At 39.7% G+C, this 20,694-nt stretch overlaps 1 protein-coding gene, 1 long non-coding RNA gene and 1 pseudogene across 2 annotated transcripts in view; 1 reads left to right on the top strand and 2 right to left on the bottom strand.

Moving 5' to 3' along the window:
• LOC146460289 (uncharacterized) overlaps positions 1-8,076 on the top strand; it is a 41,437-nt gene extending 33,361 nt beyond the window's left edge. Inside the window, exon 3 of the long non-coding RNA XR_014857667.1 lies at positions 1,824-8,076. This is a non-coding gene — a long non-coding RNA (uncharacterized LOC146460289). The remainder of the gene's footprint in view (positions 1-1,823) is intronic.
• Positions 8,077-12,851: 4,775 nt separating this feature from the next.
• On the bottom strand, positions 12,852-17,742 carry LOC146460292 (uncharacterized; annotated as a pseudogene).
• LOC146460293 (uncharacterized) lies at positions 17,658-19,743 on the bottom strand. The gene has a single exon (XM_085088242.1). It carries the CDS (start codon positions 19,726-19,728, stop codon positions 19,222-19,224), a length of 507 nt encoding a protein of 168 aa, XP_084944368.1. The 5' UTR covers positions 19,729-19,743; the 3' UTR covers positions 17,658-19,221.
• Between the last annotated feature and the right edge of the window lie 951 nt (positions 19,744-20,694).

A 20,694-nucleotide genomic window follows, 5' to 3' on the forward strand; every position in this document is an offset into this window, starting at 1 on the left:
CAGTGTGTATACTATATTACAATCTTGTTTTTTAGCAAAGGTTGCCTAGAATTTTCGATGGCTCGAGAACAACTAAAATTTTTGATATGTCCTGCTGTTGCTGTTTTTTTTTTTAACAGCTTTATTGACCATCACACATGTTAAATACAATAAATTAAACAACCAGAAAGAAATGAAAAATACGTGAAAAGTGATAAGGTCAAAAGGGCAGGTGCGAACGGGACGCGAGGACCCATGCGAGGCACCTCCCATGATACAAATAATAATTAAAACACAAACAACCAAAAGATGCTTAAAAAACTAGGGATGGCAGGAGCAGGATCGTACAATTGACCAGGTACAGGGATAGAATATGTCAAAGTGATTTTGCAAAAGGTGAAACATGTGCTCAGTAACAAAGTTGCGGAAGGAAGCAGTAGTTGAAAAACTGGTAGGGGGTGATAATTTACAGATATAGTTCCAGAGCTTAACAATACGATTAAAGTAAGAGGCCTGAAAAGTGACCTGTTGTGGTTTCTAGATTTAATTTAATTTGTCTTTTTGTTAGCAGTGATTAATTGAATTAGGAAGCGTGAAAAAAAAAAGTTTCTGAGGAGAATTTCTGCAAAGAAATTGAGTCGGTACACAGTGCAAGAAATCGTGTTTTGTCCAGTGCAGTAATATGGCTGATGAATCTTCTAGCCATAGTAAAGTAGGCATGTCAGCAGAGACGTACTCCGACCTGCCAACATTGAATTCTAGGTGAGTTTGAATGGTTTATTTAGTAATTTATGGTCATGCAAATACAAATAATTGATGTGGTGACGTGCGAGTGCCCCACGTGTGTCGGCTCACCATGTCTTAGGATTTGTGCCTTTTACAAAAGAGCTTATGAGCTGTTCATGCATATGTGAATTGTACAGTTTACTGCATTAATTACATGGTCTTTAAACTCTAGAAAGCTTTCACGTCTGAAGTTGCATTCCTTTGCTTGTTTTCGCAGAATTCGATTAACAATTGCAAAAACATATCGATAACATCAGTCTGGTTCAAAAATTAATTCCAACACAGTAAAAAACAACACTATGTGCTTCATTACAGAAATTTACAGTCGTATCTAGATTTAGGATTAAAATTAACGAATGTACATCGAGCATTAAAATTCAATCAGTCACATTGGCTGAGACAGTGCATTGATTTCAATGCACAGAAAAGAATTCAAGCTTAACAAAGCTTTGAAAAGGATTTTTTCAACCTTATGAATAACTCAGTCTTTGGTAAAACTTGATAGATTTCTCGGGTTGAGCAATCTCTTTGTCACAAAACGGAGAAGTGATGTGTTCATCATCTAGTTCATCGTGCAGTGTATCAGCGCAGTTCATTCTATAATATTTATTCATATTCTTTTAATGGATGGAATAATTAAACCATCCAAGAATGTCACGCAATGGAATCATAAAGTTAAAAAGTGAATCGGGTGGCGAAATTGGATAAACATTTGTGATTGACTCAAATCAATGATTCCATTCGATGATTCCATGATTTGAAAAAAGTATGTAGATTTCATTTTATGATTCCATTGATTTCATTTTATGGTTTCAGAATTTTCAAAATTTGGCTGGAACCAAATTGCAAAAAACAGAAATTTTGTCGCTGAACTCAGTTTTATTAAAACTGGTCTGGTGTGCCAACTCTATAACTACTAAATTTTGATATTATTTTATACTAATGGCTGTCATAAATGTGAAATTATAATTCATATTTCTAAAATTCCTATTTCAGGTAATACAATATGGTATCATACCATTTCAGACTTTTATCCCATCTCCTTTCTGTATTGACAGGGTATGTGTTTGCAGACTCACTGGCTTAAAAAATGCCAAGCAGGATATTTCTACAACAGCCCTTTCAGTGAGGGCTACTTAGTTCTCCCTTGGTTGGTGATGCTCGTTGCGATTTGGTAGACACAAACCATTCTCCATCTGCACTAGGGCAGCTATTGCAGGCTTCTCACTGGACAAGTGGTTACCTGTAACAGGATTCTCAACAGACAAGTGTGAAACCCCGTGTACACCTTCATTTTGGTGCTCTTCTGTCATGCTTTGTACATGTTGCTTAAAGTCAAAATTGTCAAATACCAACTTCCTTCCTTTGTGGGTAGACAAAATAACAGCGTGTTCAGATTGGATGGGTGGATGGTTGTCGACCTCACTCACTTCAAGATGTGGAGCAGCAGATGATAACTGTTAAACAGGAGCTTGGTGTTTCTTCTTCAGTCGTTGGGTCTCATTCGCGACTTTCTTCTCGACAGAACCAGCAAAATCTTGGCGAAACTAATCCAGTTTCTTATGATATTTATGCCCTGTGGTAACTCTTAAGGGAACCAAGACGACAAAGAGCCCTAGTCATTAAAAAATGACAAAAATCCAACCCAGTTTTTACGTGGTTTTAATTTTGAAATTTTTTGGTTTTCTATCAAAACCCAATTTTGGAAAAACTGCAATTTTTCCAGGCTGGATTAACAAGAAAGAAAGCAAATTCCATAGCTGGTAAACATACAAATCCAGAACTGGAAAAACTTCTGATATCAAATTATCCAAACCAGGATCATTTAAATTCCCAGATTTGAAGAGTGAATTATCCAGTACAGGATATCTCAATTCTCCATCACCGTTTAAGTACAAATCCAGTCAAGGATTTAGTCATTCTCCTTGTATGGAAAATCCCACGTCCAGTCTACGTTAAGCACTATTTTCATGTTTGGTAGGTATGATACACAGTGTGGGATAAATTTGATCCCCATATTGGATATGACATTTTCCAGTTAAGGAGATCTAATGAATCCCACATTGTGTATCACACTTATCAAACATGGATATATTGTATAACCTGGACTGGATATAATATTTTCCTAGTACGGGGATCTTATTTTTTCCACAACGTATATCATACTTACAAAACATGGATATATAGATGGTTATATATAGTCCTCGCAGTGGAAGTAATAAACCCATATGCCTAGTAAGCTGCTTGTTCATAAACGAACAAATAATATAATATAATTATCATTGCTAAACCGTGAAAGTAATTCCATGATAGTGTGATTGACTGGATCAGGGTTACTTTGAAATTATCGAATGAGCTACCATGTATGTGTCAGACACTGTTAATTCTGTTTCATGTCAACTTCTTTAATGGCCTATAAGTACCTTTAAGATTCCTGTTTATCTCAAAAGGCAACAGAGAGCTAATTAGGGAGGGATTAGGCTTTTTTTTTTTTACAACCATACATGTTGCGCTGTCACATCCATCAACACTTCAGCGTTCGATTGATCCAACAGTAGAAATTTAGACATTCTATCGTTTTCAACATATTTATGCTCGAATATTAATCACAAGATGAGGTAGACCAAAGAAAAGTACATCAAGGGACTGTATCAGTGCATTTAAAATGCATGGATACTGGGTATGACAGAAGAGTTGTAAGAGCAATCATCACACTGCTACAAAAAAGCTAGCAAATGACACCTTGAGTCATGACATTGATCCAACGCCTGTAAAAAGACACTTATACTCCGCTTGTTTTGCCATTGACAATAATACACCCCCCACTTACGACTGATTTAGAAAATTGTTCTCCCTTCTCTGAACACCCCCCCCCCCCACACACACACACACACACACACACCATCCCAGCCCCCCTGCCCCAACAACACCACCACCTCTGTCACTCCTTTATATTTATACATGTAGCTACTTTTCGCAATACTCACTCGACTCTGAAGTCTCCAAATTTTCGATACTTTTTCTTCTGATGGCGAAACTCACATCTAAGGCCACACCACCAACACTTCGATTTAAAGCGTTCCTTTTCTTCGTTGATACTTTCTAACTTCGATACAAGATGGTCAGGAACTTCAGGATTGCCGTCGTTCTGAATCATCTGCTTACTCTTCTGTGTTTTTATCCGGGAAGAGTTGAAAGTGAGGAGCTCTTTTGTTGGCATTTCCCCCGGTGCCCAGCTTCCTAGTCGAGCGTCAGAGATGTTGTGGAATTCGGCTTGTTTCTTCCTAAGCAGTCAGGAGAAGCTGGCCGGAAAAAGAACAACGCCTTCCAGCACAGGATCACTGCGCACCCTGTGTTTCAAACACAATCCCGATTGGCATGTGAACGTGTAAATTGCCACATCGACTAACTCAACAAGATTTTCAGGTAGACCCTTTTTCATGAACTTTTCAGAGGCAGCAAAAGAACTCGCCATACTATAAACCAGATAAACATCTATTGAGATGCTGCTGCAGATTTGTTGCATTGTGTCAAGGCTTTTAAATGGTGTGATGTATTCCAAATGTGGAAATTCAAACAAAACCCTGGAAACTTGTGAAATTTTACAGGTTTTTCCCAGCGTTTGCACCACAGATTTTACACCAAAAAGTGTCAACTTTCCATCGTACTTGTAAATTTCCAGCTTTAAAATACCTCAAGATGCCCGCTACTAATCCTCTATCATTTCTGCATCCTCTCTATGATATTGCTGTGTGGCAATTTATTTTGATATGCGGCTACACTCAAAAGGAAGAGAAACGATTCAAGTTCACATGGAAAATGCATGAGGTGGTGGCCAATTTTTTATGCCAGCTGTTAGAGGTACGTGCCTTCGATCATTTGCAGTCAAAGCAAATAAGCGAAGAGGTGAAATCAGCGACTGGTAATTGGGAAGTCGGGCAAAAGGGCATCGAGGAAAAAGCCGTAATCACTGGCTTTAGGCATATCTTAGCACAACCATTTTGTATCCTGGTCATAGGGTCTTTATGCACCCATCAATGTGGAGGCAGAGCAAGAGGCAGAGCCACATTTATCTACAGTACATACACTTCATGGGAAGTGAACACAAAAGCAATGGGCATTGGGATAATAACAGTACTGTATCCACCCCACCCTAAAAAAGGAGAATTTTGGAATTGCAGTTGTGTTATCATTAAGACGTTGCCTGCCAAGAATCAAGACTGCTGCAATAGTCATGTAGAGTGAGGGACCCCTCACCTTAAAGTACCCTATATAATTTACAGTTAAATATCACCCTTGGATATACCAGTCAAAGACTTCTATATTGTATTTCTTCAATTCAGCGACTGATTTATAATATAATGCATCCTTGATCAAAATAATTATTGCAACATTGTGCTGGCCTGCGAACAGGCTTCCCTGGCTTACTCAGACGGGGAGGGGGCAAGAGAAGGGAAGCCTGCATAAGAACACCGTGGACGGATTTGCTTGTCAACTGCCAGATTTTAACCAATCAGCGTGTACTGGAAGTAAAGTTAAAACAAAAACAAAATTACAATAATAGTCATGTGAATTGGTGTGCTCTTGTAGCCTGCGAACGGATCAGGTCAGCTATTTTTCTACCTGGCTCAGCCAGGAATAACAGCTGTTGACCTTTGATTCAAATGCGGACTTCAGTAAATTGATTTCCACAGAATTAAGTTTGGTGTCTAAATCAATCGGGATTAAATAATCTGAGTCTAAATTCGATTTTGATTTGGCTCATTTGAAATATGACGTCTGAACCAATCAAAGGCTTAAATTATGATTCAAGGAAATATAAAAACTGTAGCCTTAATTACACTTCACAAAAAAGTACAAGGTACCCTGTTTGTATTTGGTAGAATTGGCATTTTCAAATTAGGGGGATAATAAGGACGAATAAATGTAATGAAAGAAAACAAAACAACAACAACAACAACAAAAAGGCAAACAAACCAGGTGAATCATTGGATTTCCTTTGGGAATACCTTTTCGTATTCCATTTATTTCTTCTACAGATTGACTGTACGGACCAGTGTGCCCAAATGCGTTAAACCAGTACTCAAAGGCAGCAGCATGCCCTCTTATTACTGGAGGCATCAGTCCACGGCAACGTAAGGTGCCTGATCGTTTCCCTTTTGTTTCACTCATCATTTCTAAAGAAAAGTGGAGAACAAAAAAATATGGCGACTCAAATAATAATAAAGAAAAATGTCAATAGCGATTATTACATTATACAATACAACCCATTAAGGTTTCAGCAAATGAGCATTGCCACATTTGATATATCCCTCATTCTTTTAGATCTCCACGAAGACATCCGAGTACAGCTTTGCAGAAACTACTTATTCACGTCAAACTAAACCCTCTGAGGGTAAAAGAAGAAACAAATACCTTAGTCTGTATCACCATCTCTCCTAGCAAGTGACATGATCTTAGGTGTTCTACTGCCAAAGAAGCTGATATTGGCATTTTAACAAAAATTAATAATGGATGCATGAATGGATGATTTAATAAATGAATAATATAAATATTATTGCCCGATCCCCTTAAGAATGGATGGGTAGATAAATAGATAAATGTAATCAATAAATAAACAAGTAAAGAACCAAACAAACAAAATAAAAATATGTTATTATTCAATCAATAATGTTCAAATTCAACACTCCTTTGAAGATTGTTCATTAAGAGAAGGATATGCAAACAATTGGCTCACAGAGATGTAGATGAAAACCAGAAGCTGGGGAAAATACCCGGCTTTTCCAAGATGTAGTTGTTTTTGGGAGTTGATCGTACGATCAACTCAGATTAGATTGATTTCAATTCATATATTTATTTTCATTTCGAAATACTTGTGTGTTTTCCACATAGTTCATTACCTGTAAATTATACCGGTAAATCTATATCTACAAGGAGTTTCTGAGCAACTCGCACGAGTTTTCAGAAAACAAGGGGTGAGCACCTATCACAAGCCTAGAAATACCATAAGACAACAGCTGGTACACCCCAATGATCCCACACCCATGGAAAAGAAATGCGGACTGGTCTGTAAAATCCAGTGTAGGGATTGTTCAAAGGTTTATATCGGGGTGATGGCAAGACCCTTTGGGGTCAGATTTAGAGAACATGTCAACAGTACGAGATCGTCAACGACTGCAGTGGGTGACCACCTAAAGAACACAAGGCACATGCTCGATCTTTCTTCCTCGTCAATTGTTGTGAGGGAGAACGAAACTTTCAAAAGAAGAATTAGAGAGGCTATTGAAATTCATTGCCAGGCTCCAACACTGAATGGCGACGTTGGATATGAACTCTCAGCGATTTACCGGGACGTTTTGTCAAGTGATATTGTATCGCCTTAATCCCGTGACAAAACGTCCTAAACCACTTGACAAAGATTCTGAGACTGAATCAAAAACTCGTATCAATAACTAAAGCTATGGAAACTAGCCCTGGTGAAGTTTTCAACAAAAAAAATTATAGAGTTGAAGTAAATTTATTTTTCCACTAAACCGACAAGTCTAGGGGCCAGTAGGTACATATTTTTACTAGCCTGGCAATAAATTGTCCCAGCAAAGTGTGGATTGTTGGGCTGCTTCACATGCAGTCATTTAGTGGCCAGAGAAAGGTGTGTTCCACCAAAAACTACATATGTATGGGAGTCCTTGTCCTCTATTTTCCATTCATTCTTGTGCGAAATTCCTTTGGCCACTACAAAAAGTGCTCCATATCTGCCAGCGAGAATTTTTTGAAGCCCTAATAATCATGTCACAGCTTCACTGGGCAGGGCATGTAAGTTGGAAGGCCATCATCATCATCATCTTTATTTAATAACACGGTAAATGCATCAGGCATTAAGAATTTCATATAAAAGCTACAACTTATTATTAGAGACTAAGTATACAGATTAACCTTCTAAAATTTAAAATATTGCTCACTATTAAGGAAAAGTAAACTAAATTAAAGCCTGTTTTACATGAATGCTGTGTTGGAATTAGTAAGCAATCGTCGGAAATTAGTCAGAGATGTTGCTTGCCTAACAGCTGACTGTAGACTGTTCCAGAGGACTGCACTACTATAGCCAAAGCTATTTTTGTAATAGTTCGTGACAATGGAATAGCAAGCTTATTATCAGAATCACGCAAAATGTAAGAAGTAATCACATCACTCCACTGAATGAATTTCGAGGACAAATAATGAGGTGCGAGGCCATTCAAGGACTTATAGACCATCTCAGCCTTTAGTTTTCGAGGTCGAGTTTCTAAATTGTCCCAAAGCTGCCAAAAGCTGTGTTCCACTCGGAACTGCGCCAAGGAAAAAGGTGCCAAACTAGTTTTGAAAAGTTGTACTCGTACTCAATCCCATACTTGTATGAAAATCTGAAGATCGCTATTTTTCTTATTGTGATTAACTTTTTATAACTGGTCTGTTGACTGCCTGTACGTTAGTCCTGAGAAGCAAGTTCTTGTATTCAGAATATAATGTCAGTGCTCAGTTACGTAACTGCATCATGACTGACCTTGGGAGTCCGATGGGTTGCTGCTTTAACAAAAGATTATTCAACAATTCTATAAAAAACTTCATAACGTTAACACCACAGTCTGGTGGAGTTGACTGCTGGGGGCAATTTGGGTACTGCACTTCATCAAATGAGATATTTTTGACTTTGCCTGTTGTTTTGATTTTGCAAGCCCTTCATCTTGTACGTAATTTTTAATTATGCGCTTAACCACATACAAACTGGAATAACAGCAAAGTCCTTGTGAAATATATTGACACGTTTGGTCCAGTTTCTGATCCCATTAGGATCAAAGTCTCGGCTTTTTATTAAAGTGAGGGCTTAACAATGTAAACAGGGTTATTGGGAAAGTCACCACTCTTTTCCTCAGCTTTGGACAGCAATACAAAGTCTGTTAGGTTGTCATCAATCAGATAGCCATGTTCTAAGTTTTGGAGATTGTCACTGTCAAGTTCGACATATCAAACTTAGAAGTGTACCTAACAAGCACAACAGAAGGCATGAAGGGAACGCGCATTTCATCTTGGCTTGTGGTGGTTTTCCTGTACATGTTCCTCAATACCAATGTTTCGAATGATGTATTCGTGTAAGCTTGAAATTCACTTATATGTGATGCAAGTGTTGCAGAATTAGGAAAGTTTAATAAGATGGCTTTTCCATTACTGCAAACCATACACTTACTCTTCCTTGCCTGGGAAACAAAAAGAAATCGTTCACTATAGCTGTTAATACAAGCAACACAGTAATCTTGAAACCGAAGAACAATCCCAGATTAATTGTTCTGGACGCACTCATCCAGAACCGTCTCCAGCACCAGTAAGCCATTTTAGTTTCCTTCTTTAATAGCTTCTTGACTTGTGGTACCAACAACAACTTCTGTGTCAAGATGAAATTCATGGTTGAAAGCTACCATCTTTATTGGCAGCTCATGTACAGTTATGTTTTGGCTATTGCCAAGTTTGAATCTGAGACAAAAACTTGGAAAGAGTGAAGTCTGTTTCCCATTACTAACAAGTTTTCGATTGTAACGCAATGTACGTAGAGAGTATCTTTAATCTAGTTCTAATGTAAGTATGATATTGTAAGTAGTGTTTAAAACTGTATAGTTATAATTAAAAAAAAATTTCCGCCAAGTCCAACACTTTTGAACTATTGACTGAATTTATTGTCCTGTAGAGGAGAGCAGTCAATGAAATTCCACCACACTGTTGGCCTGGGTAGTGACAAAGGGTTAATTTCTACCTGGTGACCAGATGCAGGACATACCAACTGGTTATCACTTGTACCACTGGACCTTTCTTCATCTGAGGACGTCAATGATGGAAACAAAAGAATACCTTCCCTTTTTGAGAGCTGGCTGAGTGATATTTAAAACTGCTTTCCATCAGTTGACCTTTTCTGCTTTTAGTTTTTTTACCTTTTTTATTTCTTTCAATTTACCAATTAGTCAGTTTTAATTGATGTTATTGAATATTATCGATTTTATCAATTGAACACGTCAGAAATAAGAGTTAAAAAAATGCTGGCCCTGAGTAAGTTTGAGTTAAGCACACTGATGCGGCTGAAGGATTCCAATCAGGAAGGATACATTATACTATCTTTAACAATACATTATTACTTTCTTGTTACTTAAGTCAATACGAACTTCCACAGATTACATGTTGTGGATTCAGTGGCCTCAATGTCAAACTTTGCGATCATGGCCCCGGGCCCGTGGTTGGCCACCATGCGGATAATCTGGTAGAGTTTGATGTAGGGCATAGAGAATTCGTCAGCACTAATACCATCATTTATGCTATACCCGCCAAGGGAGGATAAGTCAACAATAAGCCGCCATTTGCCAGGTTGGCCTTTTTTAGGGATGACCTCGAAACTGCTTATTTTAAAATTTGGAATGGGAATTGAAGGAAAGGGGCCTGCCACCCTGTATCAAGAAATCTTGTGGGCCAAATAATCCAATAAAAAAAAAAAAAACCCTTGGTCGTACGCGAGTCAAATTTTCCCAAAAAAAAGGAAATGTGCGAAGGATTAGTAAGTCCTTCCATTGATGGGGGAAGTGGGTTACCAAAATCAGGGCAAAGATGGATAAAGTCTCCATCCAGGACGCGATGTCCTTGATCATACAATGCTGTTCTTTGGGTTGATGCATAAGAACAAGGCACCTGTCAAACAGCAGCTGAGGCTCAGACTCCTGAAGCAAGTTCACTGCCAATAACCCAGTTAGAAGCAGATCAAAACATTTATTTTTAAACTAAAGAAGTTTTTGACTCGTTTTCTTGTTGATTTATTTTTTTTGTAAATATTTATCTTGATTTTATATTCATATTATAGTCTTTGTATATTTTAGGTATTACTGTTATCTATTATTTTCATGTATTGTTATCGCATATTTTTTACATATTTTGCACGTATTATTGTTATTATTATTGGTTTCTTAGTAGAAATAACGCTATATGAGTAAAGATGATGATGATGATTATTATTATTACTTGCCAGCCACGATTTGTGCAACAAGCTTTGCAGACACGGGTGAGAAACCTGGACCAACGACGAAAGGCTGCTCCAAAAACCATGCAGGTTGACCGACAGAATGGGTGGCGACATCGCAAATCGCCCTGCTCTGCTACGACGCAGAAGAAGAGATAGAAAACATAGACAGAAGCGAGAATGTAGCTGCAAAGGACGGCACAACAAATAATTGGCTTGGTTTACCTTGCACTGAATGTCTGCAAAATCCTGTCCCCGCTGTCCAACAAGCTTGCTGCACAAGTGGCCAGTAACGGTGAAGAATCAGGAACACCCCTCAAAACTGGCCACATAGCAGAACTTGAATTTGCTGCTGACGAATTCGGCTAAGATGTAGTGCTTTGAGAAGCGCTTGAAGACGCCTGCTCAGCTACAAGAGCTCCTTGAACTGTCTGCGTGATTAAGGACACCATTTCTGGCGAAACTCCAGTGGTCGATTGCCTGGTCGATTCAAGAGGAGCTTGAGAAGCTTGAAGAGAAGTGGAGGGCAAAACGTTAGCACAAGCAAACGACAAGACATGTTGCAAAGAAGCCTGTTTACCAGATAGAGCAGTTTGCAAGCTGTTATTCATGCCGCGAGAACCCATTGTAAGAAAACAAGAAATCGCCAAGCACAGTTGAAACAGCAAAAGTGTATATGAGAATGAGTTGACCTCACAAGTGGGGCTGCAAAACTACGGGATTCCCTGCATACCCCCCAACCACTGCGCATGTCCACGACATGGGAGGCCGCTGACCAGCAATGTTTTGCCTTTAACTTAGCTTAAATTACATTTAACCACATAAAAGAGTTTTCAGTAAGAACTTCCACAGATTGCATGTTGTGGATTAGGTGCAGTGTTGCTTTTTCCATTAATTACAGCAACCCAAGAAGTTATTACACTAAAACAAGAAATACAATCAACTCTCTCATAGCGACCACTTCTCGTAAGTGACCACCTCCCGTAACCAACCACTTCGTAAACAACCGTTTTGTTTCTCAGCTAAATACTGTTTCAAGAGCTCTCTTGTAAGCGACCACCACTCAATTTCTTAAGAGACCACGACCACTTTTTAGGCCAGAAATTACACATATTCTTTTGTTTTCTGTTTCCGGTAAGCGACCACCCAACATAATCACGTATGATTGTTAGTTAATCATTACTTAGAAGTGACAAAAGTTCAATTTTTAATGACGCTACCCCGGACTGCTGACAGATAATAACAGTTTACAGACAGAGAAGATGGCTATAATTAGATCTGTAGGTAAACGGGACAGATCTGTTCCGCAAGGTTATACAAAGTTTCATCAGAAGAATGAATAAATGTGAAAAAATCAAATAAATTAGTTTCTATTTGCCTAATTTAGCTGCTAAGGTAAAATTACGCTTATTCTGTTGATCTTTCCCGTAAACGACCACTTTGTCGTGCGCCAAGGGTGGTCGCTTACGAGAGAGTTAACTGTATTGCAATTTGTACATAGTATGTTAACTGTCAAGTATAGTCTTTCATGTAAATATTTACAAAAGGTTGAGAGAAGAAGAAAAAGTAGATTATGATACATATCTCTGTGATGTTTTTACTTTAAGAGTCAAATTCAAAATTAATAATAGGCTCCTTTTGAAAAAGTTAGAGCAAGAGAAATGTACAAATGGAAATGCTTGCTGCGCAGGCTACAATACCCCTAACACTAAGAACTGAACAGATTTTTTACATGTCATTTTACATCTGACACCCCCTCGCCCAATACATGACTGAGCAAAACGTGATACTGATTTTTTTTACTCCCCAAAACAATAGTTTGTCAAAATTTCCAATCTCCCTATTTGTTGGCTGAACAATACCCTTTACAATCATGTAATGCTGAAAGGAGCCAGCTTTTGTGACCCTTCACCCTACTTCCTCAACTGATTTATTCTACAACCTTACAAAAACTCAGAATTACCCAATTGTATAAAAGTGAAGGCTATAAAATCTAAACACACGGCAAAGCAGCAATTTGTAAACATAGCATTAAGTTAAGATCCACACAGATTTGTTATTAATCAGAATTTTTTTCTTTCTGCTGGGCAAGTTCCTTAATATCCTCCAGGAGATGCGCCTGCTCCGCCTCTTTCGTGACCTCATCAACATAGATGGATGGCCTTGCCATCTCCAAGGCTGCTAGTATGCTAGATAATGAGATATATGACACAATGTATTTATAATTAAAACGTCAGAATAATTCTAATATTTCATGCAAAAACCCACATAGGCTTTATAAGAATTCAACAATGGTTACATTTACTTTTAATATTACTTTGTTTTTCTTTAACAAGCATATGTTAACATAGTGTAGAGGGTTTCTTCCAGAAAAGGCAATTAATCATCTAAAAAAGATCGTCTGAAAATTACAGACTGCCTGTCTGAGAATATGCCGCTCAATATTTTTCAGAATTACGGAGAAACCTCAGGCATTCAATCTTCCAATCTTTAGGACGTGTTTGCGTGAGGAAGGAACTATAATTATGCTAGGAAAGTCTCAGCTTGCTCCCGTCCTTCTGAGGTAACTTATTGTGATAAATGCAAATAGTGTCCGAGAATAGGTACATTTACTGTAGTTTCATACATTTTTCATTTTCAGACAACCTTGAGCTTAATCCAAACAGGCAAATACATCATGCAATAAAAATGTACCTACCATTTCCACTTCTAATGTCAAGGATCACATCGCCCTCTTTGGAAAATGTTTCTATCAGTGATTCATACAGCTCATTTGGTTGGTAACTATTTTCTCTTTTTGTGTTAATTACATTTTGGTGGTCCTTGAGACATGCTGGTCAGTGAGATTGTTATGGGATACTGCCCAGTGGCCCACAACAAAGCACTCAACTACTTCAGTCATAAGTATATCTGAAAGAAAAATGTTGCAACAATTCCATTTGCATTAACACCATCATTCGAATTAATTTAATACCATTAATAGTTAGGAAGTCCCTTTAATTTTTTTCACTTTCCATATAACACATCAAACTCTAAGAAAATCACATGCACCATTTCCTTTGCTTCCCTTCCCTTTGAGAATTTTCGTAAACTTGGGCAAGAGGGAAATAGGGTTGGACAACAGAAATTTAGAGCAGCTTACCTACAGTGTATAAGCAAAGCTGAAATTGGACATTTTTGAGCCCCAAATATTAATGGTGGTGATGATGACTCCCAACAGAACAGCATTAAGAAATACAGTTTACCTTTTTACCCAATATGCGTGAACAGTCATCTCTCCATGATGGTCTTGGTTCCGGAGGATTACCTGAAATATCGTCTCCTCCAAACAGCTGCATCCAGCACCTCTCAACCTACAAGTAACAGTATGCAGCACATGTATCAAATACACAATAAATTATAGTTTCAAGCAGTCTGAATGCTGTAGATACTGTTCTATGCCATGGGTGTTACCATGTAAAAATTGTTTTTCACTAAAAAATGTTCCAGGGCAGCACTATAAGTGGTTTAATTGTGAGAGCAGGGAGGGTTGACATAAAAAAAGGAACTAAGTTCCTTTAACTTTACAGTACAATTAGGGTCCAAATGTACCTACAGGAAACCTGTCAATACCCAGGTATTTTTAGTGTGTTCAGCAATAATGCAACATTTATGTCTTTCTCTCTCCGCCCAAACCAAACCCATAAATTCTGCTCTTGCCTGAGCTCTGTTTACTGGGCAACAAAAATAAACACACCTAAGTTTGAGCAATTACGTGTATAGTCGCTTTTATTGAAACAAACAAATCATGAATGAATTCTGTTATAATATGTTTGCCCAGTAAAGGTGCGGGCCAAGAAAAACGCACAACACTAAATATACAGACAAGAAAAGTGGGTGGAGCAGGGGAAGGAGGTGGGAATCAAAAGCGGCTTCTTGCATCGAGTAATAAAAAAAGAATTGCAAGCACATGGCTTGACTATTCACGTGATTTGCGTTAAACCTAGGAGGGGGGTGGACATAATGGCCATTGCCACCTCTCCAAGACCCAGTCCCCCTGACTATCAATAAACTTCGGTCAAAGAGAGAAGAAGCCATAAAAATTCTATTTGCTAGCAAATATATTATTTGTCTTTCTCTCTCCGCCCAAACCAAACCCATAAATTCTGCTCTTGCCTGAGCTCTGTTTTCTGGGCAACAAAAATAAACACACCAAAGTTGGAGCAATATGGGTATGGACAATAGGTCCATAGCCGCTTTTATTGAAACAAACAAATCATGAATGAATTCTGTTATTATATGTTTGCCCAGTTGAGGTCCGGGCCCAAAAAAACGCCAAAAGCAATGACACCAAAGGTGCATTGATGCCCCACCCCAGGCAAGAGCAGAATAAGATAGACAACAAGCTATAACTGCTAATCAGCTGCACTGACAAAGAATTTCTTGAATATTACGATGGTGTACCAGCCGCCCTTGCAAGCATGGCACACCCAAAATTAACTACAATAATCAGATCACAAAGACTAGCAGAACCTGAACAATTGAAAACTAACTCCTAAAAAAAGCCGCCCATGCAAACTGAATCAGGAATTAGACTGTTCATAACAAGAAGTAAAAAAGTAACTCCTGACAAAATCGCCCATGCAAACTGAGTCAGGAATTACACCCTTTATGACAAGAACTTTAAGTAGCTCCTGAAAAAGTTGCCCATGCAAACTGAATCAGGAATTAGACCGTTCACAAAAAGAATGAAAAAAGGAACTCCTGACAAAATCGCCCATGCAAACTGAGTCAGGAATTACACCCTTCATGACAAGAACTTAAAGTAGCTCCTGAAAGAGCTGCCTATGCAAACTGAGTCAAGAATTCAAGTGGAGCAGCCGCCCATGCAAGCATGCCACACCTGACTTACTATCCATAAGGAATAAGAAATGGTAAAATAATTTACCATCTTTTGCTAGCTGCAAAATTGATCCTTGGTAACAAGGAAAATTGAGATCAATATAGTAAGATACAACAAGGTGGGGCGGCCGCCCATGCAAACTAACCCACCTTACCAGTACTTATGATGACAGACTGAAATTATGCCAAAAAATAAAAGATGGTAAAAATTGCTATTTGCTAGATGAATTCTTAGTAACAAGGAAAATTGAGAGAAACAGAGGGGGCAGCCGCCCATGCAAACTGACCCTCATTGCCCATAATTATAATGACCCAATTATGTGTTCAGGAACGGAGACTGGGAACCCTGATATAGCGCATAAAAGCATTGGACTTCCAGCGTCCTAACATTCTTATCTGAGTATCAGAAAACCCCTGATCTGCTGCATATGAAGCCGCACCAATTCGGAAACTATGACCTTTATAACGGGAAAGATCTAAGCCACACAATTGACAAGCCCTTAAAAGCTGGTTGGAGGAAAATGACCTTGAGACAGGCAACCCATCCTCTGAAAGGAAAATGGCCCCAGGTCTGACGCCCTGTAAGGTGAAGTACTGTGACAACAATGCAACGGAACAGGTGGAATTGGGCTGCCGGGAAAGAACCACCGAAAAGGGGCGTGCATTGTAGCTATGTTTAAAATCCCCAAAGGTAAGTTTAAAAGCCATCAATTCCCCAGATGGTGAAATCAATTTAGTGAGCTGATATAACTGAAGGGGAGGGTTAGCATTGCTATTACATGTAGCAGTCATTTCGCCTATGCGCGAAAAGGCATAAAAGGCGAAAGAGCACATAGCCGGAAACTTACTCATTTGGTAGGTAGACCCCTGTAAGGATGGAGCTATTGATACTAACCGGTCCAAAATAGGAAGTGTTATAGGAAGGCGGCTATCCAAACGGAAACCCACCTTCTTATAGCCCTTGAGGATTTGAGAAACATAAAACACTTTAAATGGATCAGGGAAACCGAACAGCTTATGCGAATATCCCAAGGCCGAAATGTATGTGGTCACAGTAGATGGGGCATAGTGGAAATCAAACAAATAAGCAATAAACAGAGCCAGTAGTGATGGGGAAATGGGAAGAAAAGCAAAGGGTTAGTTGAAAACTGAATTGTAGAATTTATGAAAAAGCTTCCAAGCCCACCGATAAGTGGGAATGGCAGATGGTTGCAGGCTTGAACGCAGCAGATAGGAGGTCACTGACGCCAACTGAGAGGCTAGAGATGAAGAGGGATCTCTGTGGGATGAGGATTCATGTAGGCCGGTGCCAGTTGTTTGAAAGTCTGCAATTTTAACCGAGAAAGGGCATCAGCAAGAACATTGTGCACACCCGCAATAGGCTTGGCTTTAAAACAAATATTCTTTTCCAAACAAACAAGCACCAGGCTACGAACTAAAAACATCAAGTTCATATCCCTACAAGACTGCTTGTTGATGACATGAACCAATGCCTCATTATCAGTAAAGAAAAGGATGCGTTGATTCTGCATTTCATGGCCCCATAAATGCAGACTCAAAACAATTGGGTGAAGTTCTAAAAAGGCAATGTTTAGGTGACACCAGCTATCCTGCCACCGACCGTAACACCAATGTCTACCAAAAACAGCACCATAACCCAAGGCACCAGAGGCATCAGTATACAGTTCTAGCTGATGAGAATTGGTCCACTGATCAGTCAGAAAAAATGAGCGACCATTAAAACTTGAGAGAAACGATTGCCAAACCAACAAATCCTGTTTGACTTGGCTAGAAAGGCGAATGTGGTTTTCGTACTTCAATGGTCAAATCAATTAACCTGCGCAAGAAAGCCCGACCTGGGACAACAACAGTACAGGCAAAATTGAGCAATCCTGTAAATGATTGAATTTCCTGAAGAGTGACCTTACGCCGACGAAGAAAAGCCGAGAGAAGTTCACGACATTTATCCAGCTTTCTTGGGGTAAACGGGCCTCCGTCAGAACTGTGTCCAGCTCAATACCCGCAAAAGCCAGTGTTGTCGATGGGCCAACAGTTTTTTCTGGTGCCATGGGTATACCCAAATAACTACAGAACATTAAAAAATTATCCAACTGATGTTGGCATGAGGCTTGAGAGGGAGAAACTATCAAGAAATCATCTAGCAAATGCAAAATATAAGGAATATGCAACTTCTTCTGGGCAGTCCATTCAAGAGCAGTCGAAAACATCTCAAAAGTTCTACAGGAACTTGAACAGCCCGTAGGCATGCACCTATCATAATAATAAAGGCCTTGCCAGGATATTCCCAAAAGATCGTAGTCTTCAGGGCTAATAGGAATTAAACGAAAGGCATTCTTAACATCAGTTTTGGCTAAAAAACAATTTTGATCCACAGACTTAATCAAGCGAATGGCATCCTCCACGGTGGCATTTGAAACACCAGTGTAATCAAAAGAAATTCCATCATTCAAAGAGGAGCCTCTTGGATAAGAAAGATGGTGAATTAGACGAAACTCACCCTCAATGTTCTTGGGAACTAAACCGAGGGGTAATACTCGAAAGACTGGGAAAGGGGGGGATGAAAAAGGACCAGCAAGCCTATGGGCGTCAAGCTCCTTAGAAAGCTTAGCATTTACAGCCGCCGGATTTTGCAGAGCTGAAAGAAGGTTAGGGGCCTCTTGAGAACACGAGGTCCATCAAAGTGCAAAGGAAAACCAAATGTAAAACCAGAGGCTAGTAACTGAACAATTGAATGGTCATACCCAGTAAGAAAAGGAAGCATACGCCTAATGCTTACAGGGGTTGGTAACTGTTGAGCTGGACTGGGTTGAATGGGAGGTAGGTTTTGTTGCACCTCTGTTCTGTGATTGAATCCCACCGCTTTTGGCACGAAAATTACATGTGAAAGCACGGTGGAAGCCCTCACATTTAAAACAATCATGCTTAAAGGAGCAGCCCATAAAGTCACCACCCCTATGGTAAGAAAAACAAAATCCCTTTGGAACACGAAGATTATGCCCAAGCTTTCCAGTGTTTACAGGGGTTTGTGGCTTCTTTGCACTGACCGGGCTTTGTGAGCAGAGCCAAAGCTCCCAATGAATGGTCCCCCAAGGAAGAGAAGTAGCAGGGGTCTGTCGCCAAAAAGGGAAATTTTCATCATAAAAACGCCAGTTCAGACCCCTGGCAGCAAGGTCTTGGATGGTGGATCCATACTTCATAAGACCAGGACCATCACTTGGAAAGCGGCTAGTATAAACCCCTGCAAACACATGGAAAGCCTGAACCCAACTATCAAAAGAAACGGTTTTCTTTGGCTTAGTAACTGGCTCCAGAGCCAAAGAGGGGGCAGAGCCATCACCAGGGTTAATGGTGAGCTGGTATTTGCCCTCAGAAAATTGGTTTGCCAAGAGCAGACCAAAGTCAACAAACTCATTCTGCCAGATTTTGGTTTTTAATTTTAACGGCACTCGTGTATCGACTGGCAAATGAATAGAAGTAAAGACCTCCTTTGGTTGCACTGCCCCTGATGAAGGGACCTCGCCTGCTAATTAGGAGTGGACTGACTGTACCACTTGGGCAACCGGGTCCACAACTGATGCATTGCCCGCCGGAACTGGCTGTCTGGCTGAGTCCACTGCTAATGAATTGACCACAGGGACCTCTGTGGTCAACTGCTGAATAGATGTTGTCCCAGCCATACCAGGGAAGGAAGCAGAGGCAGCAGATGCCGCTTGAGGCCCCTGAACAGTAGGCGAAGAAGACGTGGGTTGTAACTGTTTGGTCACCTCAGCTGCTACCTGTTGAACCAACTGCGCAAACAGGGCAGGAGGAAATGCGGGCACAGCAGGCTCGATGGCAGGCACAGGAGGGGCTGGTTCTACAAGCTGGACGGCATGTACAGGAGGGGCTGGTTTGACAGGCTGGGCGGCAGGCACAGGAGGGACTATTGCACTGTTATGTGCTGCCGGGCGCCTCCTCCGAGGAGGTGAAGCCACCAGAGACTCCAAGGCCTGACTGGATGGTCGTTTGGATCGTGCAGACCGGTGGGAAGGCATCTGAAAAACAAAACCACACAGTACAATTAGGGTCCAAATGTACCTACAGGAAACCTGCCAATACCCAGCAATAATGCAGCATTTTAGAAAAATGAAATCTCGAGAGGATGAAATAAAATCACAAAATGAAATCACGAAATCTCGAGAGGACGGACTATAAGGTTAAAATGTAAAAAGGTGACAAAAAACTTAGCATTCAGATATCATTGCCCCCTTAAAGTATCAAATAAGCGCACAGCCTGGAAACATCATAAGTATTTGGAATTTTTTTAATTGGCTTACAACATTTAATTCAGGCTACATTAAGGATTTTCCTACAAACTCGAGTGGAAGCCATAGTCTACGTACCTAATCATTCTATTTCTAATTGAAGGATTCCAGGAAAGAAAACAGTTAAGTGTAGTTTACAAAATTACAAGTTATTGTTTAGATCCAGTCCGAGAATGCATGAACTTAAAGCTGAAACTAACTTCAATTTGTTGGTGCCTGAAACTAAAGAAACAACAGGCTGCAATAAGTCTTTACTTGGACCTTAAAAATAACTAATTTAGCGCTTAACAAAAGAAAAGAGAGAAGCTGGAGGTGGGCTTTGTAGATGAAACATGAAGAATGAATGCCACTTTAAGACTCGCCTGGGTAATAAGATAATCAAGTCAATAACTTAAATTGCTTATCAGAAAATAAAGACAACTGGACACCTGGAACTCCGTTGCCATCCACTTGAATCCTACATGCATAGCACTTTGGCTAAACCATGCGTCCTGTTTAGTATCTTGACTCTAGAGGTTGTTCACTTCTGTTCTCCTTTCACTTTCACTCATTTTCCATACCAGTCCCTTTGAATTTCACGGGTCCTAACACGCAGTTCCAACTTCATTTTGTAATCTATGATTACAATGGCCTCGCCTGGTTGAAGATTGCCCTGAATGAACTTATAGTACTCCCCTTGGTGTTTCGTGCGCAGAA

Source organism: Pavona decussata, unplaced genomic scaffold (assembly GCF_977016875.1).
Source record: "Pavona decussata unplaced genomic scaffold, jaPavDecu1.1 SCAFFOLD_214, whole genome shotgun sequence".
NCBI classification, from domain to species: Eukaryota; Metazoa; Cnidaria; class Anthozoa; order Scleractinia; family Agariciidae; genus Pavona; species Pavona decussata.